The sequence below is a fragment of the Pyrgilauda ruficollis genome, unplaced genomic scaffold, assembly GCF_017590135.1.
Source record: "Pyrgilauda ruficollis isolate IOZ18807 unplaced genomic scaffold, ASM1759013v1 scaffold2, whole genome shotgun sequence".
Taxonomy (NCBI): domain Eukaryota; kingdom Metazoa; phylum Chordata; class Aves; order Passeriformes; family Passeridae; genus Pyrgilauda; species Pyrgilauda ruficollis.
In genome coordinates, this window is record NW_024519206.1 from 10427029 (window position 1) to 10442111 (window position 15083).

Consider the following 15083-nt stretch of genomic DNA (forward strand, 5'->3'; position numbering starts at 1 on the left):
TAGATTTACAGATGTCTCATGGATCAACACATGAGCTTTTGTTTAGGAGTGAAATAGATCCTCTTTACTGAGGTGAGCTAGAGTTGGTATGCATTCATGAGTGGGATTATAAACATTGACACCCTTCAGTTTCCTTTGGCATTGAGCAAGTTCCTTGGAGGGAAAACCCCCCTTTTGAATGCTTTGTAAAACACAATCTACATCTAATGTACCATGTTAAAAATGGCAAACAATAAAGACAAATACTTACACCATTCAGTACCTCCCATACACTCAGGCTCCTCAGTGTTCTCTTTTCAGTTCTGTCATCTTTTCTGGTGGCAGAAATACCTCACTCTTCTTTATCATATAACTTCTCTGAATTTTCATCTTTCATGCTTAGAAAGCAAGCTCAATGGGAAGTGAGAAGTTCCTTAAACACAAGTGGAACTTACAGTCAATTAACTTTTAAAAACAGACAGAGATTTCTTTTAGAAGTACAGCCCTATAATAATTCAAAACACAATGATGACAAAATGGGATCCCTGTCAAAACAGTGTTGTCCTCATGGGTGATGCTCACAAAACAAGCCAGATAACAGCATGCTGCTTGTGAAAGACCCACAGCCATCAGTATTTCTAACTTGACCAGCCCTCTGTTCTGGTGTCTCAAGCAGCCCTAAAAGGGGCACCATCCACCCCACCAAGCACACTGTGCTGTGATGGAGAAAAAGCAACAGCTGCTTTCCTTCCATGAGAAAAGTTTGTCAAATTGGTTCCTGGTGCCATTTAACAGTGCAGCCACAGCAGCAGAGTGCTCCTAGTGAAAATCTAATTTCACTGTCAGGTGCCACAACATTCCCATTCCAGCATTAAAATGCCTGCAATAATTTTGACTTGAAGGACAGGTACATTAGATGTGTCTTGCAGCATTCAGATATTCCCCAAGAACCATTATATTTAGGACCTCTTTCACCTAGGACTGCATGCTGGAAGTTGTTGTCTGCTGGAAGTTGGCTAGAGAAGACCATAGCATTATTTAGCTTTTTGAAATTAATCAGATAAAGCTGAAAACCAGGACATAATTTAAAGGTAAGTAAAAAATTTTTCCTCTAAACCTCTGATCTAGCTTAAGGCAAAGAAATTCATGGTACTTGCATATGATGCACTCAAGAAAAAAAAATCAAGTCTTACTACACATCTTAGCCTTTTTTAGAATGATGCAAGTCTTCCTTTAAGAATGAAAAATGAGCAATCCCCAAAGCTTTTCACCAAAAAATCCCCAAAAAACTTTGAAGTTACTTGGCAAAAAACCAAGAGAGAAGGAAAGAACTTGCCAAGCCACAAATCGATGGCCGTTAGTCAAGTGCACCAGTGCTCTTTGGTGACATGCAGCTTGTCAAAGCAATGTTTGCTTATGAGAGACATGAACACAGGGTATTACTGACCTGCTCAACCTGTTCACTTCAAATACAGCACAGAGAAGCTTGGTTTGACATTACAAAGCACTCTTTACAAGATCTGTAGGAATTCGAGTTCCCTTGTTACAAGCTTTGAGGAATTCGACCAAAAATATGTCAGGGGAATCAGGCATCAGCTTTCCTCCTCATTCAAAATATTTGGACATTATTTGCTTAGTGATTGTCATGATCCCAGTTCTGACAATTGGCATTTTCTTCCACACACAATCTAACACTTCTATAGAAGAACAACACATTTTCCAGTTGTATTTCTTTTCTTGCTACCAACAGTACTATTTTAAGTCATAATCCCCAAATAAGCATTACTGGTTTTCTTACTACTGTAAAATAGTGGAGATTATTAGAAAGAAAAAGACAGTCAAACCAAACACACAGGTCAGAGTGGAACTTACTGCAACCCTAGTAATTCTGCTTCATTGAAAGACCTTATTTTTCCATGTAGGAATGCCAGTTATGTTTGACTCACAACACTCAGCAAGCAAGGTCTTCTGCTGCTGCTGATAGCACTGGGTTTTGCCCCTGCACATGGTGGGGCTCCTTGTAGACATGTGCCTGACGGCTGACAGAAGAGGAGAGACAAGCTTTGACCATGACAGCTCTGCAGTTTGTTGAATTCTTCAGTGGCAATAGCATTTCCATGTTGGTGTCACCCTCCAAATCTCTCACCCAGCTTCTCTCTCCAAATCTCCCAGGTTATCAAGAGCAAAAGTGGCACAGATTTGCTCCCAGGAAGAGCAATTCTAGAAGAAAAATAACCTCTTCCAGAATGGGTCAGTGAGTTGCACATTGATCCCAGAAAACACACATGGGACAATCCTTGATTGGCTATAACTTGACTGGAAGCTGGAACAATTTTCATGTGTGACAATCGGAGAGGAAATATTTTTTTACCATTCAGAAATGGTCTCTCTGATCCTACAGAAATGTGCAGTAGTAGTAACAATGTAAATGTGAATAGTGCTCATTTCTCAGACAGAAGAAAAAGTTGGTTAAACACTGAGAATTTCTGAAATCCTACCTTAGGAAGTTTTTACATACCAGGATGCAGCCATCTTGTTGATAGTATAAATGAAAAGAGAAAGAAAAAATTTGTACAGTGAAATGAAGTGCAATAGAAAATAAAGGATGCAAGAACAGTACTCTACAGTATTACAAAGATGCTATGCAGGAAAGAAATTCCTTGGCATCTAGAAACTATGCCTCAGAGTCTCAGTTATAATACTCCTACATTTTAAGTACCAGGATCTCCTGATCTGTAGGTAACTCATGAGCAAGTGCTGTTTTTTCAAAGCTTATTAAATTTTGAACAATGTGACTACTGATGAATCAGTGTAATTCAGTGTAGTACAGTGCCAACTAATTAGTAATACAGTGTGGATCTCCTTTAAACCCTCCCCAAAATTTAACCATTATTACAGATAGATCAGAGCAAAAGTATTTCTTCTATGTACAGCACCAATTAAATAAGTGATTTTCTGTAAGAAACTGTCCAAAGCAATAGAAGTATTCTAACGCTATTGTACAAATTCCAGTTCCTTCTTCCTTTGAATGCTATGCTTTGTCCTAGATTATCAAATGGAGTTTCTAAGGCATTAATGAGCACCTTTCACTGGAGCATGTAAGTATACTTTGTACTTCTGAAAAGTCACATGGACATTCATATAAAAAAAAGTAAACAAAACCCCAAAATGAGAAAACAGTAACTGAAGGCTTAGAGACTTTTAGATGAGGAACAGTTGAAACTTGCTTTTATTTCACTCTGCAGATGCAACTACATACATCAGCAAGACTTTATAACAGTGACCAGCACAAAAATGTTCTCTAAAAATTTCTAAGGAATAGAGACTTTCACAATACAATGAGAAATTAATAAAATAAGTTTACAAAATTAAGAATTACAGAGCTACAGAGAAGACTAAATTACAAAATGCTTGCTGAAAAGATATTATTAAGGAAATACAACCTTTTACCAAGTTTTCATCATTTTAAGAATAGTATTTTCACTTAGGTTAGGTAAAGGAAAAGTTTGACTGTCTGCAGGGAACAGCCTATGAGTCGCCTGGCAGCGGAAGGAAATCCCTGAGACGTACATCCATGTGCTATCGCAAGTGGAAAAAGAGGTAGGCAGGACTTCCCTCCCTGATGTATCTGCCTCTGATGGTTATCCAAAAGCAAATACCAGGCTTTGAGCTCATCTGGCCTGGCTGTTTTAATCCTTTAACACATTTCAGTTGGATCTTTTCATTGATAATAGTCAAACGTACTGCCGGTGGCATGCTTTCTTCTATGCCTAATGCCACAGACCTGACATTACAGCAAATACTGTTCTGGCAATATCCCCCCTGCTGCACTCAGGGACCTGGGCAGAGGTGGATTGCTGCTGTTGAACACTTGCGTTCCAGCTCTAATACCTCTCCACTGGGCAAAATTACCGCAACAGCTTTTCTGCCACTGACAGAAAAAGACATTAAATAAAAACCAGTAGTACTCTGCTTCTTTCCTGAGGCTCTATTTTCAGGCTGTGCTTAGAAAATGAAGTATCTAGGGCATTTTTCAGTTTCTGTATTGTCTCTAACACCTCTCTTATGCCACATGTTCTGTTCTCCCAACTCTGTACTCTCCTGTTAGGAGTTCCCAATGCAGACTCTGGTCTTCCTTTTGTGAGAAAACATACACCAAAAAAAAAAAGGCAATTTGGCCAAGATCAGTTCAAGACATTCCACAAGTTCAATGTCAGCACGCCTTAAACAGTTTGACTCAGCCTGCATTCTACAAGATTGATCCCAACAGGCACACTTGCCCTGGGTGAAGAGTCCCTCTGAAAGGTTAAAATTCCTGCAACAGCTACCAGGTAGGCAGAAAGAGATAAGGCAGCAGATAACAGGGAACTTCGTGGCATTTCCTGCAGCCACCCTCCCGTAGGAGCTGGCTTTGGTCCATTTAAAGCATTTGATGTATTTCATCCTACTCACAAGTAGTTCACTCAGAAAGAGGCAACTTTCGACTTGTACTACCCAGCACCTAAAACGGGGCGTTTAGTTTCACACATATAGAAAATAAAAATAGCTAAAATACAGAGATAAATATACACCATACGAAATCCATAAAACATTAAACCACGTTAGAAGATTAAAACACACGGAAGCGTGTCACATATATAAAGTATGCGTGTATATAGGCAGGTATGCATGTATAATTTCCAGGAGTTTTTGTGCGGCTGGAGCTGGCAGGCTCCGAGGAAAGCCGGCCCGGGGGGCTCCCGCCCCGGCCGGGACCCCGCGGGGCAGGTGAGCCGGCGGTGCGGCGGGGGGCAGCCCGGACCTCAAGGAGTTACGGAGCACGATTACTTCATGTTCCCACCGGCCGCTTTCGGCTGCCCCCCCCGGCCCGTTTCACAATCCCGGCTCTCGAGCAGCCCTGTCAAGCCGGGCACGCTCCGAGAGCACACACCCCCCCGTGTTCTCATGCCGGATTTTCCCAAAGCCATGAATAATCTCGAAGCCCCCTCAATAAATACACGTTCAGGGATGCCCGGAGCTCATTCAACCCGCCAGCCTCGCCGACGAGAAGGGGCCAGGGCCGGAGCCGAGAAGAAGCCGCACCATGAAGTTTCCCCGGGACTGTGGCTGCGACCGTGCCCGCGCCGGCCGCCGCCGGCCGCCCGCCCTCCGCGCCGCGCTGCTGCTGCCGCCGCTGCTGCTGCTGCTGCTGGTGCCGCGGGCCGCCGCCGCCCCGCTGCCCAACGCAGACTCCTCGGGGGAGGCCGAGCTGGACGAGGCGGCGGCGCGGCGGGCGGCGCTGCCCGACAGCCTGCGGCTGGCGCGGCTGCTGCACGACCGGGCGGCACAGCTGCAGGACGAGGTGGGTACGGCCGCTCCGCGGGCTCGCACACGCCCGGCCCGGCCGCGGCTGCCTCCTGACAAGGTGCGACCAAATCTCTCCGTGTCTCTCCCCAGATGTGCGAGAAGTTTACCGTCTGCCAGAATAGCATGGAAATGCTCCTCCACAACAACCTCAACCTCCCCAAGGTGACGGAGGAAGATGGGTGTCTGCTCGCCGGCTTTAATGAGGCAAGGAACAGCTCTCCTTTTCCATCTAATCCTGTATTCCCGGGGCAGGTTTTGCCTGCTCAAAAGAACTGGGGAAGTTGACGTAAAGATTTGTACCAGCTCTAGCCAGACCTCCACACTATAAGAGCATCATCTGCTAATCTGCACACAGCATTGAGATCAAGGCACTTTTGAACTCTTAAGTGACTTTCTCACCTTTCTCTCATTTCAGGATAAATGCTTGAGAAAAATCTCCAGTGGACTTTATACATTTCAGACATACCTCAAATACATACAAGAAACTTTTATTAGTGAAAACCAAAACGTTGAATCGCTATCCTATAGTACAGAGCACCTGGCACGTACCATAAGACAGATGGTGAGTTGGTTTTAAATTTCCTCTGATGATTTTTGTGGCTTAATGCTGATGTGAAGTCAGAAATAGAAGATGCTATATGAAACAGAGGATGCTATGTTTCAGTTCCTTGAAAAAACAGGTACCAGTTCCTTATGCTCAGATCTTACCCTTATGACTTAGAGGTTTTACAAAGTTTTGCTTTCTTTTCTTAAAGAAACAACTCTTCTTCCTAATTTCTATTGTTGGTTATACTTTCCAAACCACCTAAATGCATCATTGTTAAGAACAAATATACGAAACTGGCTGATAGAAGTAAGATTTCTCAGCTTGTTTATAATTGCAGAACTGCAATTCAGCCTGCACTAATGTTGGAACCCATTGAGAAGTAGAAGTGAGCAACTTTTTTTTCAAGCCCACATTAAAAAAAAAAGAAAAAGCCAAGTGTATTTTTACAGTATTATTCATTTTTAAAACTCTCCAAACCAAACTTTTAAGTCAAGCTGTATGGTATATTGAGATATTGCTGTCAATATACCAGATAGCTCCCTAGTGAAAAACACATTTTTCTTGCAAAAAAAAATCTTTTTTCATAAAAATACCAATTTCTCTCTTGATTTGGTAAACTAAAATGGTATTAATTTCTGGCAGACACTTTTCATGTTTTGGAGAGCTTTGAAAGATCACAGTTTAAAATTTTACTTAATTACTGCAGTTCTTGCTCATTTTAATAATCCTTAATATGAACACTTCCTTTTGTCTTTGGGGATAGCATTTGCCTGATTAAGGCAGAAGTCTTGGGGCATTATTTCCTCCCAGGCAATTTTTGGCATGTGAAAAGCCTATTGTGTATTGTGTGTTTGCTATACTTTTCCTAACATATTTACTTATGCCCATCATTCTTTATGTGAAAGGAAGCTGAACTGCTTTTTTTCACACTGTGCTAGCTGAGAATAATAGTCCTGTCATAAGACAGCAACTGATTACTGACTTCCAGCTTGTGATACATGAGTTTGCAGAAAGTTTGTTTCATAACTGAGAGAGACTAGGTTTGTTGGGTTTAGGGCTTTGGAATTTTTTTTTTTTTTTTTTTTTTTTTTTACCAAGATAATCAAAAGAGGCAGAATTAAACACAGTGATCAAAAGCAAAAATTGCACCTGTAGAAACTGTGGGGTTTTTGAGAAAAGGCCTTGATCTTCACAATGTAAATTTTTCTTTGTGAGAGAAAAATCTGCTATTTAAGGCAAGGACAGCAAAGCTAGAATCCATCACTTGTGGTTAAATAGATCCACCAGCATGATACCATGTCTGGATATCCAGATACAAACTTTAACAGAGTACAAAAAGGAGCTGGGCATACCAGGAAAAGCGAATGTGACCAGAACACACTCCCAAGCAGTCTGGATAGGAAGAATATTTCTCTTATATCTCACAAAAAAGATGTTCCAGAAGGAGGTTTGCATCCTTTTGCCACTTGTTAAAGGGTAGGAGGGATCCTAAACACAGGATTAGGCAGATACTTGCTAGAATTTTGGACTCCAAATCACTTAAAACAGCTCCATTATTTGGGTATCTGACTTCCATTTTCAGAAGTCCCACTTCTTGGGACAAGTTCTTCAAAGGCCTTTAGGTAGTGGGTGCACAGTGCTGTGAGTCAGCATTAGATAAATAACTCATTAGATAAATAACTCTTACTCATCTTGTAGTTATGCTCTCACACATCAGTGAAAGTGGTGGCACTTAGTCTCACATGTGACTAAATGCCTGGAAAGTAAGAATTAAGCAGCTAAACAAGCCTGACATCTTTGGAAACTTGTTAATCTGTTACAAAATGTGAGAATACTCCAATGTCAATTAATTTATGACTCACAACGGAGCAGTGCAGGTTAAGACAAACCATGATCAGCATCTCCCTACCTAACCAACCACGTGACTGCCAAAGAGCAGGAGGGGTGTAGTGATCTGCTCAGAGCCTGCTGGACCACCATGCCAGAGGCTGCACTCAAACCATAACACCATAGCCCAGATTCCTACGCAGGAGTCATAGCAGGCAACAGCATTCCTCACACCTCTCCACAGAAACAGGGCTGGAGGAAAGCACGGGTCCCAGGGAGGGCTGGTGTCTGCAGTACAGAGAAAGTGGATAAGCAGCAGGTTGGGAAAATACAAACGGATGGATGCTCTCCAACAGGCTCAGTGACAGTGCTTTAACCAAGGCCCCCAATATCGTCTTTCTCACAGGTGATCAATCCCGAAGAAGTGATCATCCCAGATGCAGCTACCCAGGAATCCCTCCGCACAAAGCTGAAGTCCACTAAGGCCTGGACAGAGAAAATCACCATCCATCTCATCCTCCGAGATTTTACTTCATTTATGGAGAAGACAGTGAGGGCCGTGCGCTATTTGAAAAACACCAGGAGTTTCAGTGTTTGAATGTTTTAGTTCAGGCACAATCCTTTTGTTACAAATCTGTCAGGTGGCAGATAACAGTGTTGTTCTGTTTTAAGAACTAGAAATAGTAACAATGGTTTGCATCTATATACATTCCCATTTCCTTCTAGGAACTTATTTATTGTATTTAAGATATTTATTAGTTTTTAATATTTCTTATTTATATTGTCAATATTTAGAAATAATTTAAACAAATTATGTATTTTATTTCCTTTCTAATGGTACTATTCAGATTTAAACTTATTTAATATGTATTCAAAAAAACCATTTTCAGAACCCAGAAAAATTTTTGTATAACTTATGTTTTTATATATTTGAGAGATGGTATTTATGACTTTTTTATATTTTTAAGACAAATAAAAGCTGATTTTTAAAAAAAGCTTGTATAACCCCTGTGAATTTTAAGTAAGACTAAAGCACTCTAATATATCCAGTTTTTAATACCTGCAATTATCAGAATAACCATATTCAAGATCTTCTCTGTATAATTAGGCCAGTTCTCTACACAGCACATATGTACACACGTAGACAACTTGATTACTGTATAATTCTTAAACTGGGATATGAAGGAACCAGATGCACTTAAAAGGGCACTTAAGAATGAACAAGATAATCCATCACTGCTCCTGAGAAACAAATGGAGAAGTGCCTTATATTTAATAAGGAACACCCAATAAAATTGTTTGTACGTATCTTCTTACAAGTCAAATAATCTCTTAAATAAATAAAGTGGTGAGACAACCACATTAACCACTTTGACATGAATACTATCCTCTGATTAGTTTTATTGCTGTCATCCAGGGGAATTTTCCAAGTTTGGTTAAACAGTTCTGGCCCCTACTGCAAGAAATAGAAAAAAAAGAAATTTAGGTTATTTCCTTAAGCAATATAAATCAACATATTGCTGCTGAGCAATGCAGCAACATGCATTTGTCTTTTATAATTTATATTTCACTAGTACGGACAAGCTACATACCATGAATGCATTTTCTTGAATACTTGTGTGAAAAAAAAAGAAAAAACCAAAACAGAACAGGAATTAAGCCTGAGTACCAAACCACTGAAACTTTCCTTGGCTGCATCATCTGCATACTGTAGCTGTGCAGATACCTCTTATACCCAAACTCAGAGGAATTCACAGACCACACAGGGGATGTAGGCAGCAGAAGTCCCTCAAGCTTTGTCCCTAAAAATGGTAGATTATTAATTACCCTCACTTTTCCTTCTGGCACAGTGATGAAGATGCACAGATGAAAGGCATGCCTTGGAATGTGGATAAGGATGTCAGTAAACTCTCCTCTTCCTCTGAGTGATCTGATTGTCCACATATGCATTCCACCACTGGGGATGCCAAAACAGTGACCAGTCCACCCACTGCTCGCATCTCAGATGCTCAAAACAAAACAAACCACTGCTTTGCCCAATATGGTAAAACTGTCATCTCAAGTTGAGCAACATCTGGAGAAGGAATGAGGAGATCTCAAGGAGATCTTGAAAGACGTCTGTAGTGAATGGGTTTTCTAACAGCATGTAAGATCCTACTTTAACTGTCCTGGCACATGCTCAGGAAACATAGGAAAGCCTGGCTTGGCCTTTTCACTGCTTACCTTCACAGGAATTTTCTTCTAGTGACCATTTGTTTAGAGACCCTTCCGGCCTTTATTATGCCAATAACAGCTATAAGACCAAAGTGGACCTAACTACTTTGTGAGAACAGAAAAAAAGGGGGGAAAAAAAAAAGAAGGAAAAAAAAAAGCTGACCAAAAGGAAAGGCATTTCCTGGTTTCACTTCTCCCGGTAGAGAGGGGCTGCCTGAGATCACCATTACTTACTATGTACACTGCATCTAACAAACTCACACTGATGTCCTGAAACACTAAAAATCGTGTACGAATTGGAGTGCTGAAATCCCTTGCAACAACTGACAGACAAGCACCGACACTTCCACCAGCACCCTTCAGCTGATGGCTACCCCAGGCTGTCTGCAATTCTAGTCAGTATGTAAATGCTGCCACACTTTAGGGTGCAAAAGATGAGCAAAGATTACCCCTTGTTGGCTGGGGAGGGCAATTTTCAAGTCCTTCCTGGAGGAAAGTGTTATCCCTGATGGTGTCACTGAGCTGCCATTACTTCATCTGCGGCCCCTCCACAGTTCTGAGGGTCCTTCAGTGCAGCAGCTGCCTTGCTGGCCATCAGTCTCCTGTCACAGTGGCAGCTTCAGGGACTGCTCTCAGGGTCAGCAGCACTTGCTGAAACCAACACTCACTGGTGCTTCTGACACACAAATATTTGCAGTAGGGAATTGAGATGAAATCAGAGAAGACCTAAACACTGCTAAGCGTGTTACCAGGCCTCTCAAATGAACCAACTTCGCATTCTTTTTCTAATTCGCTGTGTAGGCTATTTTACATTAGTAAAACACACAAAGGCATATATTTTAGTTGGCAGACCAGCAAAAACACATAAAAAAACCTAGAACAATAGTAAAAAGTGAGCAGCCCTAACTACACTCAGCAACAATGACACAACACTTCTATTGAAGAGAGCTCTTCCTAACTGACAGCCAACTCACTGAGCAAAGAAAACTCAAAAAAACAAAACAAAACAAAACAAAAAAAAACCCCACTAACACAACCCAATAAAAAAAGACCTGCTAATAATGACCTAAAAAAATACGAAATTACCCACCAAAGCAGCATTTTGGCTGCTGCTGTACAGGACCAGCCTCGCCCTGCACATCCCAGCTAGCCTTTCCCCACATTTCCATTCAGCCTTAGTCGTTAACCTCACACTGAGATTCTGGAATGCTTCACAGATTACTAGTTCCCTTCATCCTGATTTTAAATTCCCAAAGAAGGAAAAAGGTAAAGCTATGTTGAAAAGCATGCATACATTATACAGTATGCAAGAAAAGCCCACAGTATTCAGCCCACAATATTCAGTGTTTAAGATGAGAAACAAAATATCCCCAACAGCAGTTGCTGTAACACCAGAATGCTGGACAAGAGAGAAAAAAATCCAAAACAACCCCCAAAAAACCCAAAAGACAGAATTAAACCTAATATTAAAGTCATCTGTAATAGAAAAGTGGAGGGGTGGGCGTAAGGGATAGTCTCTGAAGTACCATTTTTCTATTTTTTAACCATACTTCACTGTGTAAGAAACTCTAAAGGAAAAAAAAAAAATTGAAAACATTTCAATCTGACCAATTTCCCAGGTTGCAGTACCATTCCCTACCCGGCACTGGTGTAAACACTAAATTTTGTCAGAAAGAACAACAAAGAACAACTACTTGAATGAGACTGCATGCATCTCTAGAGCCTCTACAGATTTTATCAACAGCTGATGCTACAAGAGATAGAAGAGTTACACCACCAGTAAAGCGCAGCAACAGCATTACTTTTCAGCAGTATGGAGCCAATAGGTCGGCTCAGCTTGATGGGGAACTTCCCCCTATGATTGCCACTCTTATTTGTAACTAATAATATTTCCCAATTTCAATTTCAAACAAAAAATGATGGAAATATAAGTATGCAGTAGTATACATCGAAGTCCTCATGGTCAAGGCATTGGCAAAAAGAAAAGAGCATATATATAACAAGAAACCTTGTAACTAAGTCCTTGCTTTTCAAGTCAAATGATTAGATAACAATTTCCAACCTCTCTCAATGAATTTCTTCCCTCTTATTGACAAGGGGAAAAACAAAACCTACCTACCTCCTTGCTCCCAAAAAATGCAACCTCTGCAGGCTTCAACCTTGAAGTACTACCTCCATGAATTACTAGCAAAATCAACCAATCAACCAATTACTAGCAAAATCAACCAATCAAATATGCAATTAAACATATTTAACCAAATCCTCCTATATGCTCACGACTGACTTTGGCAGTCATCAGAAAACACTCTACAGAAATTTTGCAATCTGGATTTCTATTCAGTGACCAGAATCTAAGATTCACTCTTTCCTGAGAAAATCATTCCTGAGAAAATGTTTAAAACAAACATACCTTCACCATCGGAATCAAAACACTGAGATTTGATTTGCCCTGCCATAGTCTTTTCCACACAGCACACATTCCCCTCCAGCTAACCCATCCTCTAATCCTGAATTAACATAACCACAACCAAGAAACAATGTATGTAACCCACAAGATTAACCAAAAATGGCTATTGCATCACACACCATCATGGAAAAGTATTTAGAAATTGCAATTAAGTCGTTATTTGTAAAAAATAAATAAGTCATATGACATTTAACAGGATGTGGTCTCTCCTCCTGTGGTGAAAACAGATGTAATGAGTTCTAATTTCCAAATATCATCAGTATCATCATAGCTTAAATTCCAAGACTGTAAGAAAATATTTCCAAAAACATCCAGGGTATATACAGTTTGATTTAGCAATTCTCCTGATAAAAACCATTATGTTAGATGTGTGTTTCATTTACCACACAATGCAAGAAGATGAGATCTGAAGCAGCTCTTTGTCACCTACAGCTATTTTGGAAGACAGCCGTACAAGTAGCAAAAGACAAGTTTTATACTTCACCAAAATGGGCCTGTTGTGACAAAATTGTGAACATTGATTCAGTCTGCAGACTGAGTGTGTCTAAATGTTATAGTTCAGCTAATAGGAGCTTTGCTGATGAATTCATTCAAGGAAAAAAAAAAACCACACAGCCTCTGTTTTTCATCTATGAGATACAGCACAGTTACTTTGTACCAGTTGTGTCTACACCAGGAGTTTGTAGCAAAATTAAAAGCCTGTTACAAATTCCCGATCACCTTAATTTTACCTCACAACTGGCCAGGCCTTGAAAAGTTTATGGAGCACACAGATAGGTTTCTTAAAGATTGAATTATTAAGAATGAAATTATACTGAAAGCCAATTGTTTTTTTTTCCTTTAGTGATCTAGACACTAAACTCACCATCCTTTTTCTACCCTGCTAAGCAGGAGACCCGCAGTCCATACACCAAGACCAAGAAAACCACCAAACTCACAAGACTCCCTCTTGGTCCCTTGCACAATTGCTTGGCACCAGGTCCAACAGGCTCCAGTGACAGGTGGCATTTCCCTGACACCGAGGCAACAACAAGCACACTCCACATCCCTCCACTTTGAAGGCACAAAGTAAAAAGCAACAACAATCCCTATCTCCAGGCTACAATCAACAGGATACCTCAAAGTCAGTACAATCTCCAGCAAACTCAGGAAGGCATCAAGGATTTTATTTCACATATCTAAACTGTAGCCTTGAGCTCAAATCAAGTGCTAGCCAGAGCCCATTTTTTAGTAAACTATGCTCACTGGCTTTATTCCAACACTAAGAGTTCACAGGACTCCACCACAAACCCCATCACAGAAAATAATCTGCACCTGGCTGCAGAAGGCACTGATTCCGTGACAGAGCTCAAAAGTCAAGCAAAAACTCGTATTTGCTCTTTTCTAAGTGTCTCCCATGTGACAGTAAAATAAAATTTTCTCAAGTTCTACTGAGAAAAACAGAAAGGACAAAATCATAGATTGGAACACTTGAAATTAGTAACACCTAATTACAGTCCCCAGCATTGACAAACATAAGAGTTCTTCCACCCCACTCCTTAGACCTGCTCTCTTCTCCCTAGCAACACCAAAAAAAACCCCAGTCTTGCTGAAATGAGCATACTTCCTGACCTTACTTAAGGAAATTAAGATTCTTCACAGGAATCTCTCCAATGTATAACTTCCCAAATCCTCTTTAATGTATAACTTTCCAAACCACTAATCTGCTCTTACAAACACAACCAAATTTTGTGAAAATGACAAAAACTGCAAAGTAACTTCACAACATTGACACCAAAGATTTCTTCATCCCAATTCTACACCTCCAATTTTTTTTTGCTACCTTACAATTAATCACCAAGATTTAATGATTAATACTTGTTCTTTTCTTTTTCTTTTTTTTTTTTTTTTCTCCACCAGGGAAGAATATAATTGTTCATTTAAGTAGAAGTTTCACTCACCTTTTAATTTCAGTAAGAACACTATTTGGAATGAAAGTCTGGACACATAAACAAAAAAACATTATACAGCATACTGGCATTCAATTTAACCTGACTTGAAGGTACTATAAAAGACTTTTTCCCCCCCCTCAATCTGAAAATCCAAGATTTCTATGTTAATAACTTTACTGAAACATACTTCAGTAGCAGTGAATTACCAAAAATTTCCTATCCAATGTGCTAAAAGTAAGAATTTCATAAGCAATATTTATCCAGTAATGCCAAGTCGCAAAAAATCTGAAATGCAACTATTTTTAAGAAAAACTTTCAGCATCACAGAGAGACGTCACAGAATCTTGCCTGTGCTTGACATATGCCTGCTTTTGTAAAACTTTTAATGAAAGAGGAAACACTTCCCTATTTCTCTACCTCTTGCCAAATACTATAATTCTTGGAAAGCAGCCAGAGCAACCGTGTGGCGGTTACCACCCAGAAACCACATCCCCAAATGTCAGACACACAACAGGGCACATGAAATACACTTCTGCAGGTGTTTGGGTCCATCCACCCACTGCTGCATTTTGGGTATTGTACACCCATGAGAAATGTAAAACCTGATTAAGAAATACAAGTTACTTCACACTGAATACTGTATTTCTTAGTATTTGAATATCTCAGGCTACTGCACAAAATTCAACAGAAGAAAAATGTTCCTAATCATGATTAAAGCCACTACCAAGTACCAACAGATTATTTCATTACTATTACCATTAGGATCAGTCAA

At 40.3% G+C, this 15083-nt stretch overlaps 1 protein-coding gene across 1 annotated transcript; it reads left to right on the forward strand.

Annotated features, from left to right (window-relative positions):
• Positions 1-3239: 3239 nt before the first annotated feature.
• IL6 (interleukin 6) lies at positions 3240-8486 on the forward strand. Its single transcript, XM_041466808.1, has 4 exons — positions 3240-5320; positions 5416-5529; positions 5741-5887; positions 8106-8486. Exons 1-4 carry the CDS (start codon positions 5063-5065, stop codon positions 8295-8297), a joined length of 711 nt encoding a protein of 236 aa, XP_041322742.1. The 5' UTR covers positions 3240-5062; the 3' UTR covers positions 8298-8486.
• The last annotated feature ends 6597 nt before the right edge of the window (positions 8487-15083 follow it).